The sequence below is a fragment of the Bubalus bubalis genome, chromosome 9 (assembly GCF_019923935.1).
Source record: "Bubalus bubalis isolate 160015118507 breed Murrah chromosome 9, NDDB_SH_1, whole genome shotgun sequence".
NCBI classification, from domain to species: domain Eukaryota; kingdom Metazoa; phylum Chordata; class Mammalia; order Artiodactyla; family Bovidae; genus Bubalus; species Bubalus bubalis.
In genome coordinates, this window is record NC_059165.1 from 37,687,790 (window position 1) to 37,708,587 (window position 20,798).

Sequence of the window (20,798 nt, forward strand, 5' to 3'; positions counted from 1 at the left end):
ATTGATTCATTCATTCATTCATTCATTATTTGTGCCCTAGGACTGTGCTGGCTTTGAGGTTGCAGAGATGATTAATACTTGATTCTAGTTTTGTTTTTTTTAAGCCCTCAAGTAGGGCATTGTGAACTGATTTTAAAATAGAATGGTAATTATCCTTTTCAAATGAATACTTAGTCCTTCATTTAGTCATTCAAATGAGGGTGAGAGAGCAATTACATTGAAGCCATGGGCCGCTAAGGGAGAAAACATGTCACAAGATATATGTAAGTCCTTTATTCATAATATATAGCTTTCTGTAGTTCATAGATTACATTTGAGTTACACATTTAATTGTCATAATAATCTTTTGATAGATCAAGGATATATTAAAAGCCCCATTTATAGTTAATGGAACTGAAGTAAAAAGAAGTTATGTAAATTTATGTCCTAGAAATAGTTAGGAAATTCTGGAGCCTGGGACTCCAGTGCTCAATTTATAACAACCACTGTTTCTCCAAAGTAAGGAGACTTGTCTGATGATCCAGAATTTCTAAAATTAGGGGACGAAAGAGGATGAGATGGCTGGATGGCATCACTGACTCAATGGACGTGAGTTTGAGTGAACTCCGGTAGTTGGTGATGGACAGGGAGGCCTGGTGTGCTGTGATTCATGGGGTCGCAAAGAGTCGGACACGACTGAGCCACGGAACTGAACTGAAATACTAACTGAACTTATATTGTTTAGATAGGTAGAAAGGTATATGCAATGTCTCAATATAAATGACACCTCCAGTAGGAAGCGCACCTTGATTAGACATAGATTTTCATATAAACTCTTATAATTACTACTGTAATTAATTGACCATTTTTTGCAATTGTATTTATTTCCCACCAAAAGCAATCCTGAGTACCCTCTTTTAGAAAGACAAATTACTTACTAAATAATTATTCCTTACCGTCTTTCTTCCTGAGTGAGTGAAAGTCACTCAGAGTCATGTCTGACTCTTTGCAAACCCATGGACTGTATAGAATTCTCCAGACAAAAATACTGGAGTGGGGAGCCTTTTCTTTCTCTAGGGGATCTTCCCAACCCAGGGGTCAAACCCAGGTCTCCCTCATTGCAGGCAGATCCTTTGCCAGTTAAGCCACAAGGGAAGCTCTCTTCCTGAGTAATATATAGCAAATTTCAAAAGAATATGCTCTCTTCACTTTTGTACTTATTGTGGTGCCCAGTGCATAGTATGGGCTGAGTTAGAATGGATTTAGTAATTAATATTTGCCAATATGTGAATTTGACATGAGTTTGAGCAAACTCCGTGAGTTGATGATGGGCAAGGAAGCATGGCGTGCTGCAGTCCAGGAGATCCCAGATTCAGACATGACTGAGTGACTGAACTGAACTGAATTTGTAAATAGTATATGTTTATAGTATTTGGTTGGATATATTTTCTTGTGAATACTCAAATGTTTGCTTGTCTCCCAATTCCATTTAGGTACAAAATAACCAATTTTTTTTTTTTATCTTCTCAATTTCACAGGATTATACCCTGACAATGTACTTTCAGCAAGCTTGGAGAGATAAGAGGCTGTCCTATAACGTAATACCTTTAAACTTGACTCTGGACAACAGAGTGGCAGACCAACTCTGGGTGCCTGATACTTACTTCCTGAACGATAAGAAGTCATTTGTGCATGGAGTGACCGTCAAGAACCGTATGATCCGCCTGCATCCAGATGGGACAGTCCTTTATGGCCTCAGGTCTGTAGTGACCGTTTCAAAATTGAACTTTTCCTGAGCACAATACTTTCTGCTCTTTATTGAAGGGGAATATTGTGCTATTTTCCTGAGTCCTCCTTTAATTCTGCTGATAAGCAGTTAAACCTCCTATTCAATAGACATCTGAGAGCTTAGGGTAGCATGTTTACAAAGGGACTTATCCCCAGCTAAGCCTAAGTTTTTTTTTTCTGAATTATCTTCCAATATCAGCTGCTGATCCTAAAGCTGCTTTCTTTAAGAGGTAGGGATAAGCAATATTAAAATAGCTTACACATGGGGTTTCTTTAAAGTGGAAAAAAGTTATGAATGCCCAATACTTGTTTGAATGTGGCAGATGCTCTGTTTCCTGAATTGTTCCTGAGCTCTGTGAACTGAGTCTGGCCTTCCAAGGACATGAAGGCTTTCTGTGTCCTCTTACCTCCAAGGAGTAATCAGACTTGCAAATAAATAAAGCCATCATCTCATGTTTGTTAATAGTGAATTGACACTATTAAATGCACTTTTATAGCAGAAAAGGATTGCAATGCTCTGCTCTCTTTGGTGGATAAGTTGTGAAATATGAGTTTCTTCTATAACAAGTTTATTTTCCTGGAAAATGATGAAGAAAAAAGATATCTGTCTTACTCTGAAAACATCTCAGGGTAAAGAATTCCTCTGCATTATTGGGGAAAAAAAAAACGATATTTTGTAATGTTCAATGTGCCTGATATATTCTGTTTTACATGAACACTTGATGACTTTATCACAATGATGATGATAATAACAATATTGTTATTCATTCATTGAACAAACTTGTCAGGGGTCAGACATTAGTACACTCCATGTGTTATTACAGTTATGATGACTTGCAACAACCTCATAAGTTAAGACTGTTATGGTCTTTATTTCAAATGAAGGCTGGTATAGCTTGTCTAAGATCACAGAGAAGTAAACAGTGAAAATGGGATCCCACTCCTGTTCTAAGTTCAGAGCCAGAGCTCATAACTGTTAGCGTAGGATGCCTCTTACTCTGGCATTGTTCCTATCTGTTACATCTCATTTTCATTATCTGCTGTATTCAGCGTCCTGATTGGTTCATTGTCTTAGATCCTTATAAGCCAGCTTCTTTGTTTATCCTGTTTGTGGAGAGAATAGTATTTGTTTATCAAGGGAGGGAGAGAGTGAAGCAAAGAGAGAGCATGTTTGTACTCCATCAGCCATTGGAAGTAAAGAGATGCATCGGATACAGGCACTGCTCACATACAAGCCTTATGGAAAAAGGGAAACAGAGGAAAAATAAAACAAGTTAACTGGCAGTGGCTGCAGACTCCACCAAAGTGGTGGCATTTGAATGGACTTATGGAATTGTCTTGGCATATGTATTGTGGAATCCGTTACATAACATAGGCATCACAAAGACCTTGATAAGATGGTGACCACATGGGCAGTGGAGGTTGTAATTTACATGTTTTAGGAGTTACACACAGAAAGAAGTCAGAATCCTGAAGAAGGCAGAGAGAGGCACAGAAATAAGTTACTAATTCAGCAGGGAGTGGCAAGGATGCATTTGCCCAGCAGATCTTCACAGCAATCATGTAGAAATCATCTTGCCCTCTTCGTTTTTCCTGATGATACCCACATTTAGAACAGAGAACCAGTTATGTTCTCTGTTATACCCAGCATTGACAAAGCACCTACACTATAAATAAACTAAATGAAGATTGTCAATGAATTCTGAATGCACATATTCAAAGTTGAATGGGTGGGAAAAATCAGCAATCAGAACGTCTGTACAATTGAGAGGGAAAGAGGGGGCCAGCACAGGTGATAAATATGGCTTCTTTAAGGCATTAAGCCAATAATCAGACAAAAAAGGTGGTGGCTGTTCATTCTTATCAAGACCAACTGGATACCATTGCTATAAATCATCACTGTCTCAGCCCTGCTTCCAGCAAGGACTGTCAACAACATATGCAAGTTCCTGAACACATCTGATGTCCATAAAATTAACATTTCTACTTGAAGAAGGCTCATAGATTGTGATTGTTCTATCAATTGTATAGTTAGTTCTGAATATGAAATTGGTAAGAGGTTTCTCAGGAAATTTGTATATATCTCTTTCCAGTTTTTAGCTGATAGAACAATTCATTTCATGGCTGAAATTTGATGCAGGCTGGATATCCCTTTTTAACAGCAGAAGTTTCATTTTTTTCAATAAATAAGTGAAAGGAACTCAATTAAAATCACTACTGCTGGGCTGATTCAGATCTGCTTAATTCCTCCTGCTACTTACCTACCCCCTGACCTCAGTGGTTCTACACCCTGACTTCAGTCCTTAGTTTGCTAAAAAATTTGTCTTGTATCTATGTTCAGTAGTGACTGACTTCCAACAGCATTTAGAATAGTAATAGTATTAATATTAGTAGTTAGTACTCATTAAAGGATTTAGCCTGTACTTGGCACTGTGCCAGAACATTCCTTATATAATCTCATTTAATATTAACTTTAATTCCTACAAAGTGGGCACTGTTGGTTTGTTGGTTGATTGTTTTTTCCTTCTTACATGAAGAAGCTCTGGAACTTGTATACCAAGTTACACAGCTCCTGCCCAGGAGAGCATGATTGTTTGAATACCAAGATGTTGCTCTTTATTATCATTCTGTCCTACTCCTTAGGTACTTGCAAGTGGAAGTAAAGAATAGTAGAAATCACCTGAGAGCATGCAAAGGAAAAAAAGGAAGGTAAAGAATAGTGAGATGGGAATAGATTGCATTGATCCACAGATACAGACTTTGTTCTGATTGATACAATAAGTCCCTAAAGAACTACACTCCTGAGTCATCTGTGGAAGGTTCACGTTTAGGTTCTGAGATTCACACCAATCCCACTTTACAAAGGGATGATTTTTGGTGTGTGGAATATTGGGGCATAGAAAATATCATTGTAAAGAAATCGATAAAGGCAAGGTTCATCAGTTGGAATAAGGAAAGCTGAAAGGCAACCTAGATATAGAAAACTGGTACAAGGAAGGCTTTAAATATCAAGGCAGTGATGAGGAAATTGGGTAGAACAAATCCTCTGGGCTGAATGTCATGCATGTTCAAGGCAAAATCCTTTAAGGATTTATGTGTTTCTTCTATTGAGATGTACAAAGATTGGCGGGGGTGAGGGGGCTAGAGGGGAAGTCATTGAAGTCATTCAGAGGATCTGAGTATGCCTCTTGTAAAGTTTCCTTAGTGAAATTTTTAGGTGTTAAAACATATTGAAGATAATATAGTATAAAGAATATTAATGTTTGTTTAATTTCATGGTGGATATACAGGTGTTTGGGCTTCCCTGGTGGATCAGCTGGTAAAGAATCCACCTGCAATGTGGGAGACCTGGGTTCAATTCCTGGGTTGGGAAGATCCCCTGAAGAAGGGAAAGGCTACCCACTCCTGTATTCTGGTCTGGAGAATTCCATGGCCTGTATTGTCCATGGGGTCGCAGAGAGTCAGACACAACTGAGCAACTTTCACTTTCACTTTCATACAGGTGTTTGTCATGCTGTTCTTTCAAATTGTCTTCAGGTTTGAAATTTTTCATGATAAAATTTGGAAAAGAAAAATGGCCTTGGCATCTCTGGTTCTATTATCTAGGAAATAGCACTCAAGATTTAGAAGTCTGCAGCCAGAGAATGGTATTTCTCATCTCTTAGAAGTAGAGAATTACCTATATGTGACATGTATTTTTAGTAGCTGTGTGTGAAAACAAGGTCATCTCACCTTAGAGGATGTGTACTCAGTGGGTAGGGTCCTTGATTCCAGACAACCAGGCTGTGATCTTCCTGATCCAGGGATCAAACCCAGGTCTTCTACGTTGCAGGCAGATTCTTTACTGAGTCCCCGGGAAAGCCCTGATTGTTGTTGTTATTGCTGTTTTTGTAGGTTGGGCATTAACATTTTTTTATTCTTATTGGATTTTTGTTTCCCCATTGCCAAAAGAATGGATGAGCAGCTTACTCTGTCATTCCGTTACTCTTCAGGTTGATTATCATTTTAGAAGCACAGAGTTCTGATGCTGTGCAGAGACACAATTGCTCAGTGCAACCAATTTCCTTAACAAAATATTATGGCAATAGAACTTGTGTTTTAGCTTGGGGTTTTGTCTTTGACCTCTTATTTAGCCTTAAGCATCTTCTTCAGGTTTTAATTTCCTCATAAATAAAAAAGGTGGGGGATAAATAATGTCATTTTAATAACCCAGTCATCTTCTGAATCAAACGAGATTAATAAATATTAAAAAAAAATGATATTATGACATCAGGCTGGAAAATGAAGTTAAATATTTGGAGTAGCATAGCAATTTGTAGATAATAAGTATGCCATGTTACTTAATATTTGATAAAGAAATGAATGCTGTGGATATTTGATAAATAAACAGAAGGCTAAAACAGAGAAAGCTTTAGCTATCAAGGCAGTAGTTTTATATTGTAGAATTTTACCCTAGGTATCTTTCCATGATTCTTTGAAGACACTCCTTTATCTTGAACAAAAAGAACAAGAGGAGCAGAAATGAGGAAGTCAGTTTCAGAGAATGGGAAAGGTCTAGGTCAGACATGTCTAATATGAAAAAGGGAACTACTAAAATACTAAGAGGATTGTCAAACCATTTTGAGATCAAAAACTACAGTGGAGCCAATTATCTCCAGCCATTGCTTTGGCAGCCTGAGATGAAGAAAAAGGAGGCTAGGTGCCTGGCTTGAGACCCATGTGGCCATGACAGCCTTTAAAAAGTGTCCTGTAGCCACAGGCCAGTGTCTCGTTTGTGGCATGCACTCTAATTTTCATGTAATTAAACATTGTATATTTTCTCATAAACCAGGCCTTTCTTTTTATTCTCATCATGTCTTATCAAGCATCTGTTTTTTAAACATTATTGAAAGTAGAAAAGTGATGAGTAATGTTATTTTTCAAGTCTAAGTTTATAGTTTATGACTAAAGAGTAACAATATCCTTAAGTAAAGATTCATACCTTCATTCTTGGCTAGTTGATAACTCAGTTATGCCAGTGTGATCATAAAATAAAATATCTCCTTTCTTTTATGATACTGTTTATATATTTCTTTAAGAGATATGGCTGGAGGTAAGAAGAATATTTTCTTGGGATTAGCCCAGCTGTAGAAGTGGTAACAACAGACTTTTCACTGTCTAGGCAAAAGAATTCCTAGTAATTTATAAAGCAAATATTTCAATAGATTAATTATATTTAATACCAAGATAAAATTTGCCTAATCAAATTATTTTCAGAACACTTCAAGGAAAAATGGCATAGAAAATACAGAATTTCTGCTGATGAGTCCAACTAAAGCAAGTGAAAATCAGATTAATCTGGTGTTGACATCACTTCATAAAGAATGTTACATAGGTGTAATTTAGACTGTTACTAGGTTGGTGCAAAAGTAATTATGATTCTGGACCCTGAATTTTAAGTCATTATAACTAGACTTAAATACATCTTTATTAATCAAAATAGGAACCATTACAATCAATGCTTTTTTGCCAATGAGAAATAAGTTTGTTTATTCCTGTAACATAAAAATCCATGTTTCAGGATTTGTTGAACTCTTGGAAAGCATTTTCTGCCTCCTGTTGGATTTGAAAGTATTTTCCCTGCAAAATGTTGTTGAGATGCCTGAAAAAGTGATAGTCAGTTGGCTAGAAGTCAGGCAAATATGGCAGATGAGGCAAAACTTTGTAACCCAGTTTTTTCAACTTTTGAACGGCACGCGGTCAGGCACTGTTGTGGAAAGGAATGGGGCCCTTTCTGTTGACCGATGCTGGCTGCAGGTGTTGCAGCTTTTGGTGCACCTCATTGATGTGCTGAGCATACTTCTCAGATGTAATGGTTTCACAGGAATTCAGAAAGCTATAGGGGATCAGACGGGCAGCAGACCACCAAACAGTGTCCATGATCCTGTTTTGGTGCTATTTTGGCTGTGGGAAATGCTTTGGAGCTTCTTCTTGGTCCAACCACTGAGCTGGTCACTGCTGGTTGTCATATAAAATCCACTTTTCATTGCACATCACAATCAGATCGAGAAGGGGCTCACTGTTGTTGCATAAAATAAGAGAAGATGACACTTCAAAACAACAGATTTTTTGACTTGAGATCAGCTCATGAGGTACCCTCTTATCAAGCATTTTCACCTTTCCAGTTTGCTTCAAATGTCTAATGACTCTAGAATGGTTAATGTTGAGTTCTTGGGCAACTTCTTGTGTAGTTGTAAGAGAATCAGCATCAAAGATACTCTCAGTTGGTCATTGTCAACTTCTGATGGCCAGTCACTGTGCTCCTCATCTTCAACTTTCTAGTCTCCTTTGCAAAGTTCTTGAACTGCACTGTGTGCTCATTAGCAGTTCCTGGGCCAAATGCTGGTTGATAGTGAGAGTTGTCTCCATTGCCTTATGACCCATTATGAGCCTGGGTAAGAAAATAGCTCAAATTTGCTTTTCATCTAGCATCATTTCCATAGTCTAAAATACTTGTAAACAGCAAATAATAATTCTACTAAAAAAAATAAAGCATGACATGCACATTAAAATGATGTATAACATAACCACATTTATTTAATAATGTATTTTAGTATGAAATGGCAAAGTTCAACAATGCAAAATTGAAATTACTTTTGCACCAACTTAATATTTATTTAAAATAGAAATCATTTACTAGATTTCAGAAATTTAATGAATAATTACTCTGATCAGAGAATCAGGAGATCTGCATTCTAATCTTATGTTTCAGTTCGGTTGCTCAGTTGTGTCTAACTCTTTGCCACCCCTATAGACTGCAGCATGCCAGGCTTATTTAGTGGTTCTTATAATTATTCCTTTAAATTATTTCTAAATTTTATTTTAGCTCCTCAAATCTTAATACGTGTGATCTTGTAATCTATACTTTAAGACTCCCATGTTACTTTATATAAAGCAGTATTTAAAGTGATACTGATGTGCTTTAGCAATCATAGTCATCATCTTGAAAAAATCTCCTGATTCATTAAGAAAGCAAAAACAAAATCAGTGCATTCAGGTATACAAGAAAACCTGAATTATCCACTAATGGCATTTTTTGTGAATGTAAAAATGTATATATTTATTAAAATTTGAAATCTGAATCCCAATTGGACTGCATATTATTTATGCTAAGTCATTAACATTATATCTTAAGCATTTTTAGCACATTGTTATAACTGTTCAACAAAAACAAAACCAAACCCATTTTCTGTTATACAATGTTACATAATTATTGTTAAACAAATTTTGAACCCTTAATTCTACCACCCAGAGTTAATCATACCTGTACCTTGCTTCATACTCTTCTAGATATTTTTCTTATTAAAAGCCTATAGGTAGTTTATCATAAAACAGATTCATATTATACATATGATTTTGTGATCTTATTTTTTCTTTAACAATGAATAATTTTTCTATAGAAATGATTATCATGTCAATAAAGCTCTTCTGACTATCATTATTTAACCATTATAAGACACATTTGGGATATATTTCTTTATCCAATATAGGATATGGTTTGTGGTTTTGATATAAGGTGACATATGTGGTTGTTGCTATAAAATGAAGGACTATTTCAAATTTACTCACTATTTTAATGACAAGCAAAGCTTTTTCCAACACAATTTATAATGTTGAACTTGTGCTGCTGTATTTTGTGGTGTCATTGTTTAAATAAATGGCTCAGGAGATGTACTGATACAGATTAGGACAGTTCTTATGGAAGGACTGACTTTCTTACTCTTCTGACCCATCTAAAAATAGCTGTTTGTCTTTTGGAATGAGGGAGGAGCCCTTGACTTCATATGTCTATACACCTCCCATATGTAACATTAGGTCAGAAACATGTCACTTCTGATTAAAGGTTCACATTCTTAAAGAAAGATTCAGCAGGAAGCAGAAGGTAATTCAACCACCTCCTGCTATGTATGTTCTGTCATTGGGAAAATGGCAAAGGATAATGTTAGCCTGTAATGGATTTAGACAGGCAAGGTTTATTAATTTTATCTTCTCCCTCTACTCCTAAAGCTTTACCACAAGATATTAGGCAAGTGAATAACTGAATAGCCATCTCATACTAAAATATAGTATACTAAACATTAATATATCAATTGTTTACTTGATTTCCTAATTGGTTTAATTCATTTTCATAAATATACTGAGTGAATGCATTTTGTCAAGAAGAATAACAGAGATTTTTAGTAAGAATATTGGTTCTTTTGGCCAGGATGTGAGACCCTGTACTCTAGATTTATCAGTCTTCTAAGTAGGAAAAAAATTGCCTTAATCTACCTCTACCTCTATGGGAAGAAAAGCATACATCCACCCTAAGAGCTGAATTTAATTTTTTTAATTAAAAAAAATTAAAGCCTTTTTTTTTTTTTTTTTTTGCCATGCATATGGCATGTTGGGCTTCCCAGTTGGCTCAGTGGTAAAGAATCTGCCTGCCAGTACAGGAAACACAAGAGATGCAGATTCGATCCCTAGGTCAAGAAGGTGCAACCCACTAGGCAACCCAACCTAGGAATGGCAACCCACTGCAATATTCTTGGCTGGAAAATTCCACAGACAGAGGAGCCTGGTGGGCTGCAGTTCATGGGGTTGTGGGGAGTTGGACATGACTGAGCACAACAACAGCAATGGCTTGTTGTAGTTGTTGTTCATGTGCTAAGTTGTATCCGACTCTTTGAGACCCCATGAACTGTAGCACACCAGGCTTCCCTGTCCATCACCAACTATTGGAGCTTGCTCAAACTCATGTCCACTGAGTCAGTGATGCCATCCAACCATCTTATCCTCTGTTGCCCCGTTCTTCTCATCCTCAGTCTTTCCCATCATGAGGGTCTTTTCCAGTAAGTCAGCTCTTTGCATCAGGTGGCCAAAGTATTGGAGCTTCAGTTTCAATGTGTATTTTCAATGATTATTCATGGTTGGTTTCCTTTAGTACTGACTGGTATGATCTCCTTGCTGTCTGTGATACTCTCAAGGGTCTTTTCCAGCACCATAGTTCAAAAATATCAATTATTTGGTGCTTTACCTTCTTTATTGTCCAGCTCTCACATCTGTACATGACTACTGGAAAAACCAGTTTTGACTAGATGGATCTTTGTGATGCCTCAGCTTTTGAATATACTGTCTAGTTTTGTCATAGCTTTTCTTCCAAGGAGCAAGTGTCTTTTAATTCCATGGTTGCAGTCACCATCCGCAGTAATTTTGGAGCATGTGGGATGTGGGAACTTAGTTTTCCTGACCAGGAGTGAACTTGTGCCCCTTGCATTGGATGCTCACAGTCTTAACCACTGGACCACTAGGGGAGTCCCTGTAATTAATTTTTAAAAGAAATTTCTTGACCATCATTTTCCGTATAAATAAAATTATTTATATTAAAAGTGAATTTTTTTAGAAGTAATTTCTTTCATCTTCAAGTTCACCTTCTAAGAAGAGAGAGGCTCAGAGAGGGAGGTGATGGGGCCGAATGTCACACAGACAATTGATGGCAAAGCACGAAGCTGATCTCAATTCCCTGACTCCTAATCCAGCACTTGTTATTGTTCCTGCTGTTGCTGGAGTCATTTGCAGTCATTTAGTCATGATTTGCAGCCATCTTAGTCTGACTGATGTCAGCAAATATTAATAAGTAAAATCCAAACCAAAAATAACAGAATCAGAATTACACCATTCTTTAGACCTTAGAAATATATACTTGAGGCAGTGTGTATTTAGCAGTCCTGGGAAATCATCCAGGACTTTTTTTGCTGCTGTATTTTGCTGATTTTTAGATAACATTTAAAGAGGAAAAGAAAATCTGCCCAACTTTTTCTCAAATATTACTGACTCATCACATTCCTGTAATCAGCAAGTCTCATTAGCTACCAGTTAGATGGGTCCATTGACTTCCTACTTTTGCATTCCAGTCCCCTATAATGAAAAGGACATCTTTTTTGGGTGTTAATTCTAGAAGGTCTTGTAGGTCTTCATACAACCATTCAACTTCACCTTCTTCAGCATTACTTGTCGGGGCATAGACTTGGATTACCATGATCTTGAATGGTTTGCCTTGAAAATGAACAGAAATCATACTGTCGTTTTTAGACTGCATCCAAGTACTGCATTTCAGACTCTCTTGTTGACTGTGATGGCTAATTCATTTCTTCTAAGGGATTCTTGCCCACAGTAGTAGATATAATGGTCATCTGAGTTAAATTCACCCATTCCAGTCCATTTTAGTTTGCTGATTCCTAAAATGTCCATGTTCACTCTTGCCATCTCCTATTTGATCAGTTCCAATTTGCACTAATTCATGAACCTAACATTCCCAGTTCCTATGCAGTATTGCTCCTTACAGCATAGGAACTTGCTTTCATCACCAGTCACATCCACAACTGGGTGGTGTTTTGGCTTTGGCTCCATCCCTTCATTCTTTCCGAAGTTATTTCTCCACTAATCTCCAGTAGCATATTGGTCACGTACCAACCTGGGGAGTTAATCTTTCAGTGTCCTATCTTTTTGCTTTTTCATACTGTTCATGGGGTTCTCGAGGCAGGAATACTGAAGTGGTTTGCCATTCCCTTCTCCAGTAGACCACCTGACCTGCCTCTTGAGAAATCTGTATGCAGGTCAGGAAGCAACAGCTAGAACTGGACATGGAAAAACACACTGGTTCCAAATAGAAAAAGGAGTACGTCAAAGCCATATATTGATTGTCACCATGTATATTTAACTTATATGCAGTGTACATAATGAGAAACGATGGGCTGGAGGAAGCACAAGCTGGAATCAAGACTGCTGGGAGAAATATCAATAACCTCAGATATGCAGATGACACCACTGTTATGGCAGAAAGTGAAGAGGAACTAAAGAGTCTCTTGATGAAAGTGAAAGAGGAGAGTGAAAAAGTGGGCCTAAGTCTCAACTTTGAGAAAATTAAGATCATGGCATCTGGTCTCATCACTTCATGGCAAATAGATGGAGAAACAATGTAAACAGTTGCAGACTTTATTTTTTGGGGCTCCAAAATCACTGCAGATGGTGACTGCAAGCCATGAAATTAAAAGATGCTTACTCCTTAGAAGAAAAGTTATGACCACCTAGACAGCATATTAAAAAGCAGAGACATTAGTGTACCAACAAAGGTCCGTCTAGTCAAGGCTATGGTTTTTCCAGTAGTCATGTTTGGATGTGCGAGTTGGACTATAAAGAAAGCTGAGCGCCGAAGAATTGATGCTTTTGAACTGTGGTGTTGGAGAAGACTCTTGAGAGTCCCTTGGACTGCATGGAGATCCATCCAGTCCATCCTAAAGGAAATCAGTCCTGAATGTTCATTGGAAGGACTGATGTTGAAGCTGAAACTCCAATACTTTGGCCACCTGATGTGAGGAACTGACTCATTCGAAAAGACCCTGATGCTGGGAAAGATTGAAGGCAGGAAGAGAAGGTGACAACAGAGGATGAGATGGTTGGATGGCATCAATGGACATGAGTTTGAGTAAACTCTGGGAGTTGGTGATGGACAGGGAGACCTGGCGTGCTGCAGTCTATGGGGTCACAAAGAGAAGGACATGACCGAGCAATTGAACTGAACTAAATTGAAATGGGTGCATAGCTGTCCTCATATCCATTGATTTCAGTCTAATGAGAGCTGAATGTGACAGAACTAAAACTGAAGATATAAAGGACTATGGTGGAAATGATGTGTGTTCAGAGACTCCAGGGGTTGCAAAGCAGGGAAGACACCAGCTGTGCTCCCAATAAAGATATGTATCTTGTTTCAGATGCCCAAAAAATGGGGACTGGATGTTACTGAAATGGGCTTTGTCTGCAGAGAAGAAGCCGAGAAACCCATGAGGACATGCCATTCGTTGGCTTGTGAATGTACTTGTATATAGCATAGCTGTACATAGCACCAGCATGATCCTGATGTCACTAGGAGTGAATCTTCTGGGTCACAGGAATATTAGAGGCATATGGAAAGAAACCAAACCTTTATTTTGTTTTCTCTTAGTTTAAGAAAAGTATTTCCTAGTGGATAATTAAAATTGTTGCTGTTATATAATATATATGCTTGTGTGGGTATATGTATATGTCCCTATTAGCTCAGTTGGTAAAGAGTCTGACTGCAATGCAGGAGACCCTGGTTCAATTTCTGGGTCAGAAAGACCCACTGGAGAAGAGATAGGCTACCCACTCCAGTATACTTGGGCTTACCTTGTAGCTCAGCTTGTAAAGAATATGCCTGCAATGCGGGAGACCTGGGTGCGATCCTTGGGTTGGGAAGATCCCCTGGAGAATGGAAAGAAGGGAAAAGCTACCCACTCCAGTATTCTGGCCTAGGATAATGGGAACTCTTTGAGATGCCATGAATTCTGTAGGATCTCAAAGAGTTGGACACAACTGAGCAACTTTCATTTCCACCCATTTATCAGTTCAGTTCAGTTCAGTTGCTAAGTTGTGTCTTACTCTCTACAACCCCATGGACTGCAGCACTCCAGGTCTCCCTGTCCATCACCAACTCCGGGAGTTTACTCAAACTCATGTCCATTGAGTCAGTGATGCCATCCAACCATCTCATCCTCTGTTGTCACCTTCTCTTCCTGCCTTCAATCTTTCCCATCATCAGGGTCTTCTCAAATGAGTCAGTTTTTCGCATCAGGTGGCCAAAGAATTGGAGTTTCAGCTTCAACATCAGTCCTTGCAATGAATATTTAGGACTGAATTTCCTATCAGATGGACTGGTTGGATCTCCTTGCAGTCCGAGAGACTCGAAAGAGTCTACTCCAACACCAGAGTTCAAAAGCATAAATTCTTTGGTGCTCAGCCTTCTTTATGGTTCAACTCTCCCATCCATACATGACTACTGGAAAAACCATAGCCTTGACTAGACGGACCTTTGTTGACACAGTAATGTCTTTGCTTTTTAATATGCTGTCTAGATTGTTCATAACTTTTCTTCCAAGGAGTAAGCGTCTTTTAATTTCATGGCTACAGTCACCATCTGCAATGATTTTGGAGCCCCCCAAAATAAAGTCTGAAACTGTTTCTACTGTTTGCCCGTCTATTTGCCATGAAGTGGTGGGACAGATGCCATGATCTTAGTTTTCTGAATGTTGAGCTTTAAGCCAACTTTTTCACTCTCCTCTTTCACTTTCATCAAGAGACTCTTTAGTTCTTCACTTTCTGCTGTAAGGGTGGTGTCACTTGCATATCTGAGGTTATTGATATTTCTCCTGGCCAACTGGATTCCAGCTTGTGCTTCATCCAGCCCAGCATTTCTCATGATGTACTCTGCATATAAGTTAAATAAGCAGGGTGACAGTATACAGCTTTGACATACTCCTTTTCCTATTTGGAACCAGTCTGTTGTTCCATTTCCAGTTCTAACTGCTGCTTCCTGATCTGCATACAGATTTCACAAGGGGCAGGTCAGGTGGTCTGGTATTCCCATCTCTTGAAGAATTTTCCACAGTTTATTGTGATCCACACAGTCAAAGGCTTTCACATTGTCAATAAAGCAGAAGCAAATGTTTTTCTGGAACTCTCTTGCTTTTTCAATGATCCAGTGGATGTTGGCAATTTGATCTCTGGTTCCTCTGTCTTTGTAAAACCAGCTTGAACATCTGGAAGTTCAGCATTTGTGTATTGCTGAAGCCTAGCTTGGAGAATTTTGAGCATTACTTTACTAGCGTGTGAGATGAGTGCAATTTTACAGTAGTTTGAGCATTCTTTGGCATTGCCTTTCTTTGGGATTGGAATGAAAACTGACCTTTTCCAGTCCTGTGGCCACTGCTGAGTTTTCCAAATTTGCTGGCATATTTAGTGCAGCACTTTTACAGCATCATCTTTTAGGATTTGAAATAGCTCAACTGGAATTCCATCACCACCACTAGCTTTGTTCATAGTGAGGCTTCCTAAGGCCCACTTGACTTCACATTCCAGGATGTCTGGCTCTAGGTGAATAATCACACCATCGTGATAATCTGGGTTGTGAAGATCATTTTTGTACAGTTCTTCTGTGTATTCTTGCCAACTCTTCTTAACATCTGCTGCTTTTGTTAGGTCCATACCATTTCTGTCCTTTATTGAGCCCATCTTTGTATAAACTGTTCCCTTGGTATCTCTAATTTTCTTGAAGAGATCTCTAGTCTTTCCCATTCTGTTGTTTTCCTCTATTTCTTTGCACTGATTGCTGAGGAAGGCTTTCTTATTTTTCCTTGCTATTCTTTGGAACTCTGCATTCAGATTCTTATATCTTTCCTTTTCTCCTTTGCTTTTTGCTTCTCTTCTTTTCACAGCTATTTGTTAAGCCTCCTCAGACAGCCATTTTGTTTTTTTTCTTTCCTTTTTCTTGGGGATGGTCTTGCTCCCTGTGTCCTGTACAATGTCATGAACCTTCATCCATAGTTCATCAGGCACTCCGTCTATCAGATCTAGTCCCTTAAATCTATTTCTCACTTCCACTGTATAATCGTAAGGGATTTGATTTAGGTCATACATGAATGGCCTAGTGGTTTTCCCTACTTTCTTCAAGTCTGAATTTGACAATAAGAAGTTCATGATCTGAACCACAGTCAGCTCCTGGTCTTGTTTTTGCTGACTGTAGAGCTTCCCATCTTTGTTTGCAAAGAATATAATCAATCTTATTTCGATATTGACCATCTGGTCATGTCCATGTTTAGAGTCTTCTCTTGTGTAGTTGGAAGATGGTGTTTTCTATGACCACTGCGTTCTCTTGGCAAAACTCTATTAGCCATGCCCTGCTTCATTCTGTACTCCAAGGCCAAATTTGCCTGTTACTCCAGGTGTTTCTTGACTTCCTACTTTTTCATCCCCTGTAAGGAAGAGGGCATATTTTGGGGGTGTTAGTTCTAGAAGGTCTTGTAGGTCTTCATAGAACCATTCAACTTCAGCTTCTTCAGCATTACTGGTCGAAGCATAGACTTGGGTTACTGTGTTATTGAATGGTTTGCCTTGGAAACGAACAGAAATCATTCTGTGATTTTTGAGATTACATCCAAGTACTGCATTTCAGACTCTTTTGTTGACTATGATGGCTACTCCATTTCTTCTAAGGGATTCTTGCTCACAGTAGTAGATATAATGGTCATCTCAGTTAAATTCACCCATTCCAGTCCATTTTAGCTCGCTGATTCCTAAAATATCCTTGTTCACTTGTCCCATCTCCTATTTGACCACTTCCAATTTGCCTTGATTCATGGACCTAACATTCCAGGGCCCTATGCAGTATTTCTCTTTACAGCATTGGACCTTGCTTCCATCACCAATCTGGTCCACAACTGGATGTTGTTTTTGCTTTGACTCCATTTCCTCATTCTTTCTGGAGTTATTTCTCCACTGATCTCCAGTAGCATAGACTGAGGGGGAAACTGGGTCTTATTCTGATGGGCGGGGCCATGCTCAGTAAATCTTTAATCCTGTTTTCTGTTGATGGGTGGAGCTCTGTTCCCTCCCTGCTATTTACCTGGGGCCACACTATCATGGGGCCTTCCCTTGTAGCTCAGTTGGTTAAGAATCTGCCTGCAAGGCAGGAGATCTGGGTTCGATCCCTGGGTCAGGGAAGATCCCCTGGAGAAAGAAATGGCAACACACTCCAGTATTCTTGCTTGGAAAATCTCATGGACACAGGAGCCTGGTGGGTGGCAGTCCATGGAGTCTCAAAGAGTCGGGCACAACTGAGCAACTAACACTTACTTACTTACACTATGATGGAGTAATAATGTTGGTGTACACACACACACAGATATATATGTGTGTGTGTGTATATATATATATATATATATTTTTTTTTTTTATGAAATTAGGGTAATACAAAAGATACAACAAATGTGATTAAAGAAAACTTTATCTTTAGTTGTGAGAACAGTCAGCATTGGTTCAGGTTTGATTTAATGGAGTCATTTCTGCTTTCTTCAATTTTCATATGAAGCAAATAGAAATGCTGGAGAAGGGATAGCCTACCCACTCCGGTATTCTTGGGCTTCACTCGTGGCTCAGCTGGTAAAGAAGCTGCCTGCACTGTGGGAGACCTGGGTTTGATCTCGAGTTGGGAAGATCCCCTTGAGAAGTAGTGGCAGTAGTGATAATAGTAGTAAAGTTTAGTGCGTACTTTCTTTTATTGTTCATCATACAAATTTATTCATTTTTCAAAATTTATTTTATTGAAGTACAATTGCTTTACAATTTTATCTTAATTTCTGCTGTACAGCAAAATTATTCAGTTATTTATGTGTGTGTACATATACATTCCTTCCTTTCCATGGTGGTTTATTACTGGATATTGAATATAGTTCTTTGTACTGTACAGTAGGACTTGTCCTTTATCCATTCTGTATATGATAGTCTGCATCTGCTAATCCCTAACTCCCAGTCCTTCCCTCCCCCTATGTCAACCACAGGTTTGTTCTCTTTGCCTGTGAGTCTGTTTCTGTTTCATAGATAAGTTCATTTGTGTCATATTTTACATATATAAGTGATATCATATATTTATTTTTCTCTTTTTACTTCCCTCGGTATGATAAAGTCTGGGTCCATCTTTGCTGCTGCTTCAAATGGCATTATTTCATTCTCTTTTATGGCTGAGCAGTATTCCATTATTGTGTGTGTATGAGTGTGTTTGTGTGTGTTTCAAATCTTCTGTATCCACTCATCTGTTGATGGACATTTAGGTTGTTTCCTTGTCTTGGTTATTATATATAGTGCTGCTATGAACATAGGAGTGCATGTATCTTTTGGAATTATAGGTTTGTTTGGATATATGCCCAGGAGTCAGGTTACTGGATCATAAAACAACACTATTTTTACCTTTTGGAGAAATGTCTGTCTATAGTGTTTTCCATAGTGGCTGCACCAATTTACATTCCTATCAACCATGTAGGAGGGTTCCTTTTTCTGTTGAGTGCTTTCTGTATGTCAAGCCCTGAATTTTTTTATATTAATCCTGTGAAGCATACTCCCATCATTGCCATTTTATAGTTGAAGGAGACTCAGGCTTTGGGAAAGGAGGTAACTTTCTAATGAATTTCCAGTCTCTGTACTGAACTCAAAGCCCATGATCTCATGCACCTTCCCAGAGAGTCTTCCTAGAGACTCTGTTCCAAGAAGATGGATGCAAAAGACTCTGGGAAAAGCGAGTTCTGAAAACGTTGATTGAAGAAGAATGGAGAGCCTAAATTTCCAGAGCTTCTGAGAGGAACTTCTGAGAGTCATCTGTCTCCCCTCTAGAGAGAATTTCATTGGCATCATTCCAAATAGAGGAGTATGACTCTCTCTGTCTCTAATAGGACTCCGCAGTAAGGACCTGTGCATTGTTTTTGGTATAGCTGTCCCCCTACAACTTGACATAGAGTATGTTCCTCAGGTATAATTTAATATCACTCTCTCCTTTCATCCTTTATTCTTAAATGGATTTCTACTTTGCAACTTTTAAGTGCAGAAGTTATTTTTGTTTTGCTTTTCTGAACACCCCAATTCAAGGATAAACAGTAATGCATTTCAGTCTGTGAGTTGGTGTAGAGGGATTTTGAAATTCTCTTCTATTTTAGAATTGCACATCCATATTGTGAAGTATCAAGAGAGTTATAGACCAGGGAAGAGCAACCACTATAAAATTTGATTAAGTCTCCATTTGGTTAGCGAGAGATGTAAAACCTTAAGAGAAGTGAGGAGGCCAAGGCCACATCGCTGCTGTGGTTCCGGAGACCCTAAATACTGCCTGTGAGTCCACATGCTTCCAGAACGTCATTCTTACTTGATAATCCAGGAAGGAATTACCCAAGTAACACACACACTTTCATGTCCATTATTTAAAATACTCTCTTGCTGAGATTCTTCACTCTAGCATCAATACTCTCATCCTGGAAGGAAAAGCAGAAAGAGCACTGAGCCATTAACCACATCACTAAATTTCCAACAACTGGACAAGTATTGTCTACCAAACTATCGCAAAAGACCCCAGAGTACATGGAAGAAAATCTATATTTATTTTCTGGAACAAGTGAAATGATTTATTTCACAGAGAATTATGTCAGCCTTATTCTCCACAGGTAGAAAAAAAAAATGAAGGAGATAAAACATTATCTAGCCTCTAGAAATCATCTCTTAGGTTAAAGGTCTTTTGGCAAATTTCTTAGGGTAAAGGACTTTTGACAAAAGTTTACTTGATTTGCTAAGTTGGTGGTAAGGGAGGATTTCTAGCACATTTCTCTCTCTCTATTCTTGAGGTCGCAAATAGAGCAAGCCAAATCACTGTAATAGGTTAATGACTCAAATCACAGTCAGCATGTTATGAAATGCTCAAGCTATTTTACTTCTGAGAAGTAGCTCATTATCTGCACTCTTATGGACAGAATAAAAAGTAAGAAAATGCTAAATGGTCATAAATCCTTGGAGGAAAATTCGAATTCCATGTTGTGTTGCTCCCAGTAGAAATAATAATTAGGACTTTATAGTTTAGCGACTGTAGCATACTGACAACGAAGAGAAGTTACAGAAAAGACCGTGATCAAGACAATATCTAGCTTCATCTGGCATGTTTGGAGCATGGGTTTGGAATCTGACAGCCTTGTTACAAGGCCTTCTTCTGTCACTGACAAACTGCGCTCCATCTTTCTGAGCTTCAGCTCCCTCATGAGGAATACAGGGCTTTATAGTCCCTGCTGCTGCTGCTGCTGTGTAGTTGCTAAGTCGTGTCTGACTCTTTGTGACCCCATGGACTGTAGCCTGCCAGGCTCCTCTGTCCATGGGATTTCCCAGGAAGAATACTGGAGTGGGTTGTCATTTCACTTGTCGAGATCTTCCTGACCCAGGAAGTGAACCCAGGTCTCCTGCAGTGGCAGGCAGATTCTTTACCACTGAGCCACATTTATAGTAACTACCTTATAGAATTACTGACAGGATTATCTGGACAAATACTTGTAAAGAATTTCGTCAAGTGCTTGGCACATATTAAACTGTAAAGATTAGTTGCTGTTATTAAATTTGCTATGTGTATCTAAATTTCA

The 20,798-nt window shown here is 38.5% G+C and overlaps 1 protein-coding gene across 6 annotated transcripts in view; it reads left to right on the top strand.

Annotated features, from left to right (window-relative positions):
- The window catches only part of GABRB2 (gamma-aminobutyric acid type A receptor subunit beta2), a 288,144-nt gene that overhangs the window by 109,089 nt on the left and 158,257 nt on the right, over nucleotides 1-20,798 (top strand). For all 6 annotated transcript variants that reach the window (XM_025292289.3, XM_025292290.3, XM_044947361.2 and 3 more), the window contains exon 5: nucleotides 1,518-1,738. In XM_025292289.3, the coding sequence (XP_025148074.2) occupies nucleotides 1,518-1,738 (221 nt within the window). The remainder of the gene's footprint in view (nucleotides 1-1,517; nucleotides 1,739-20,798) is intronic.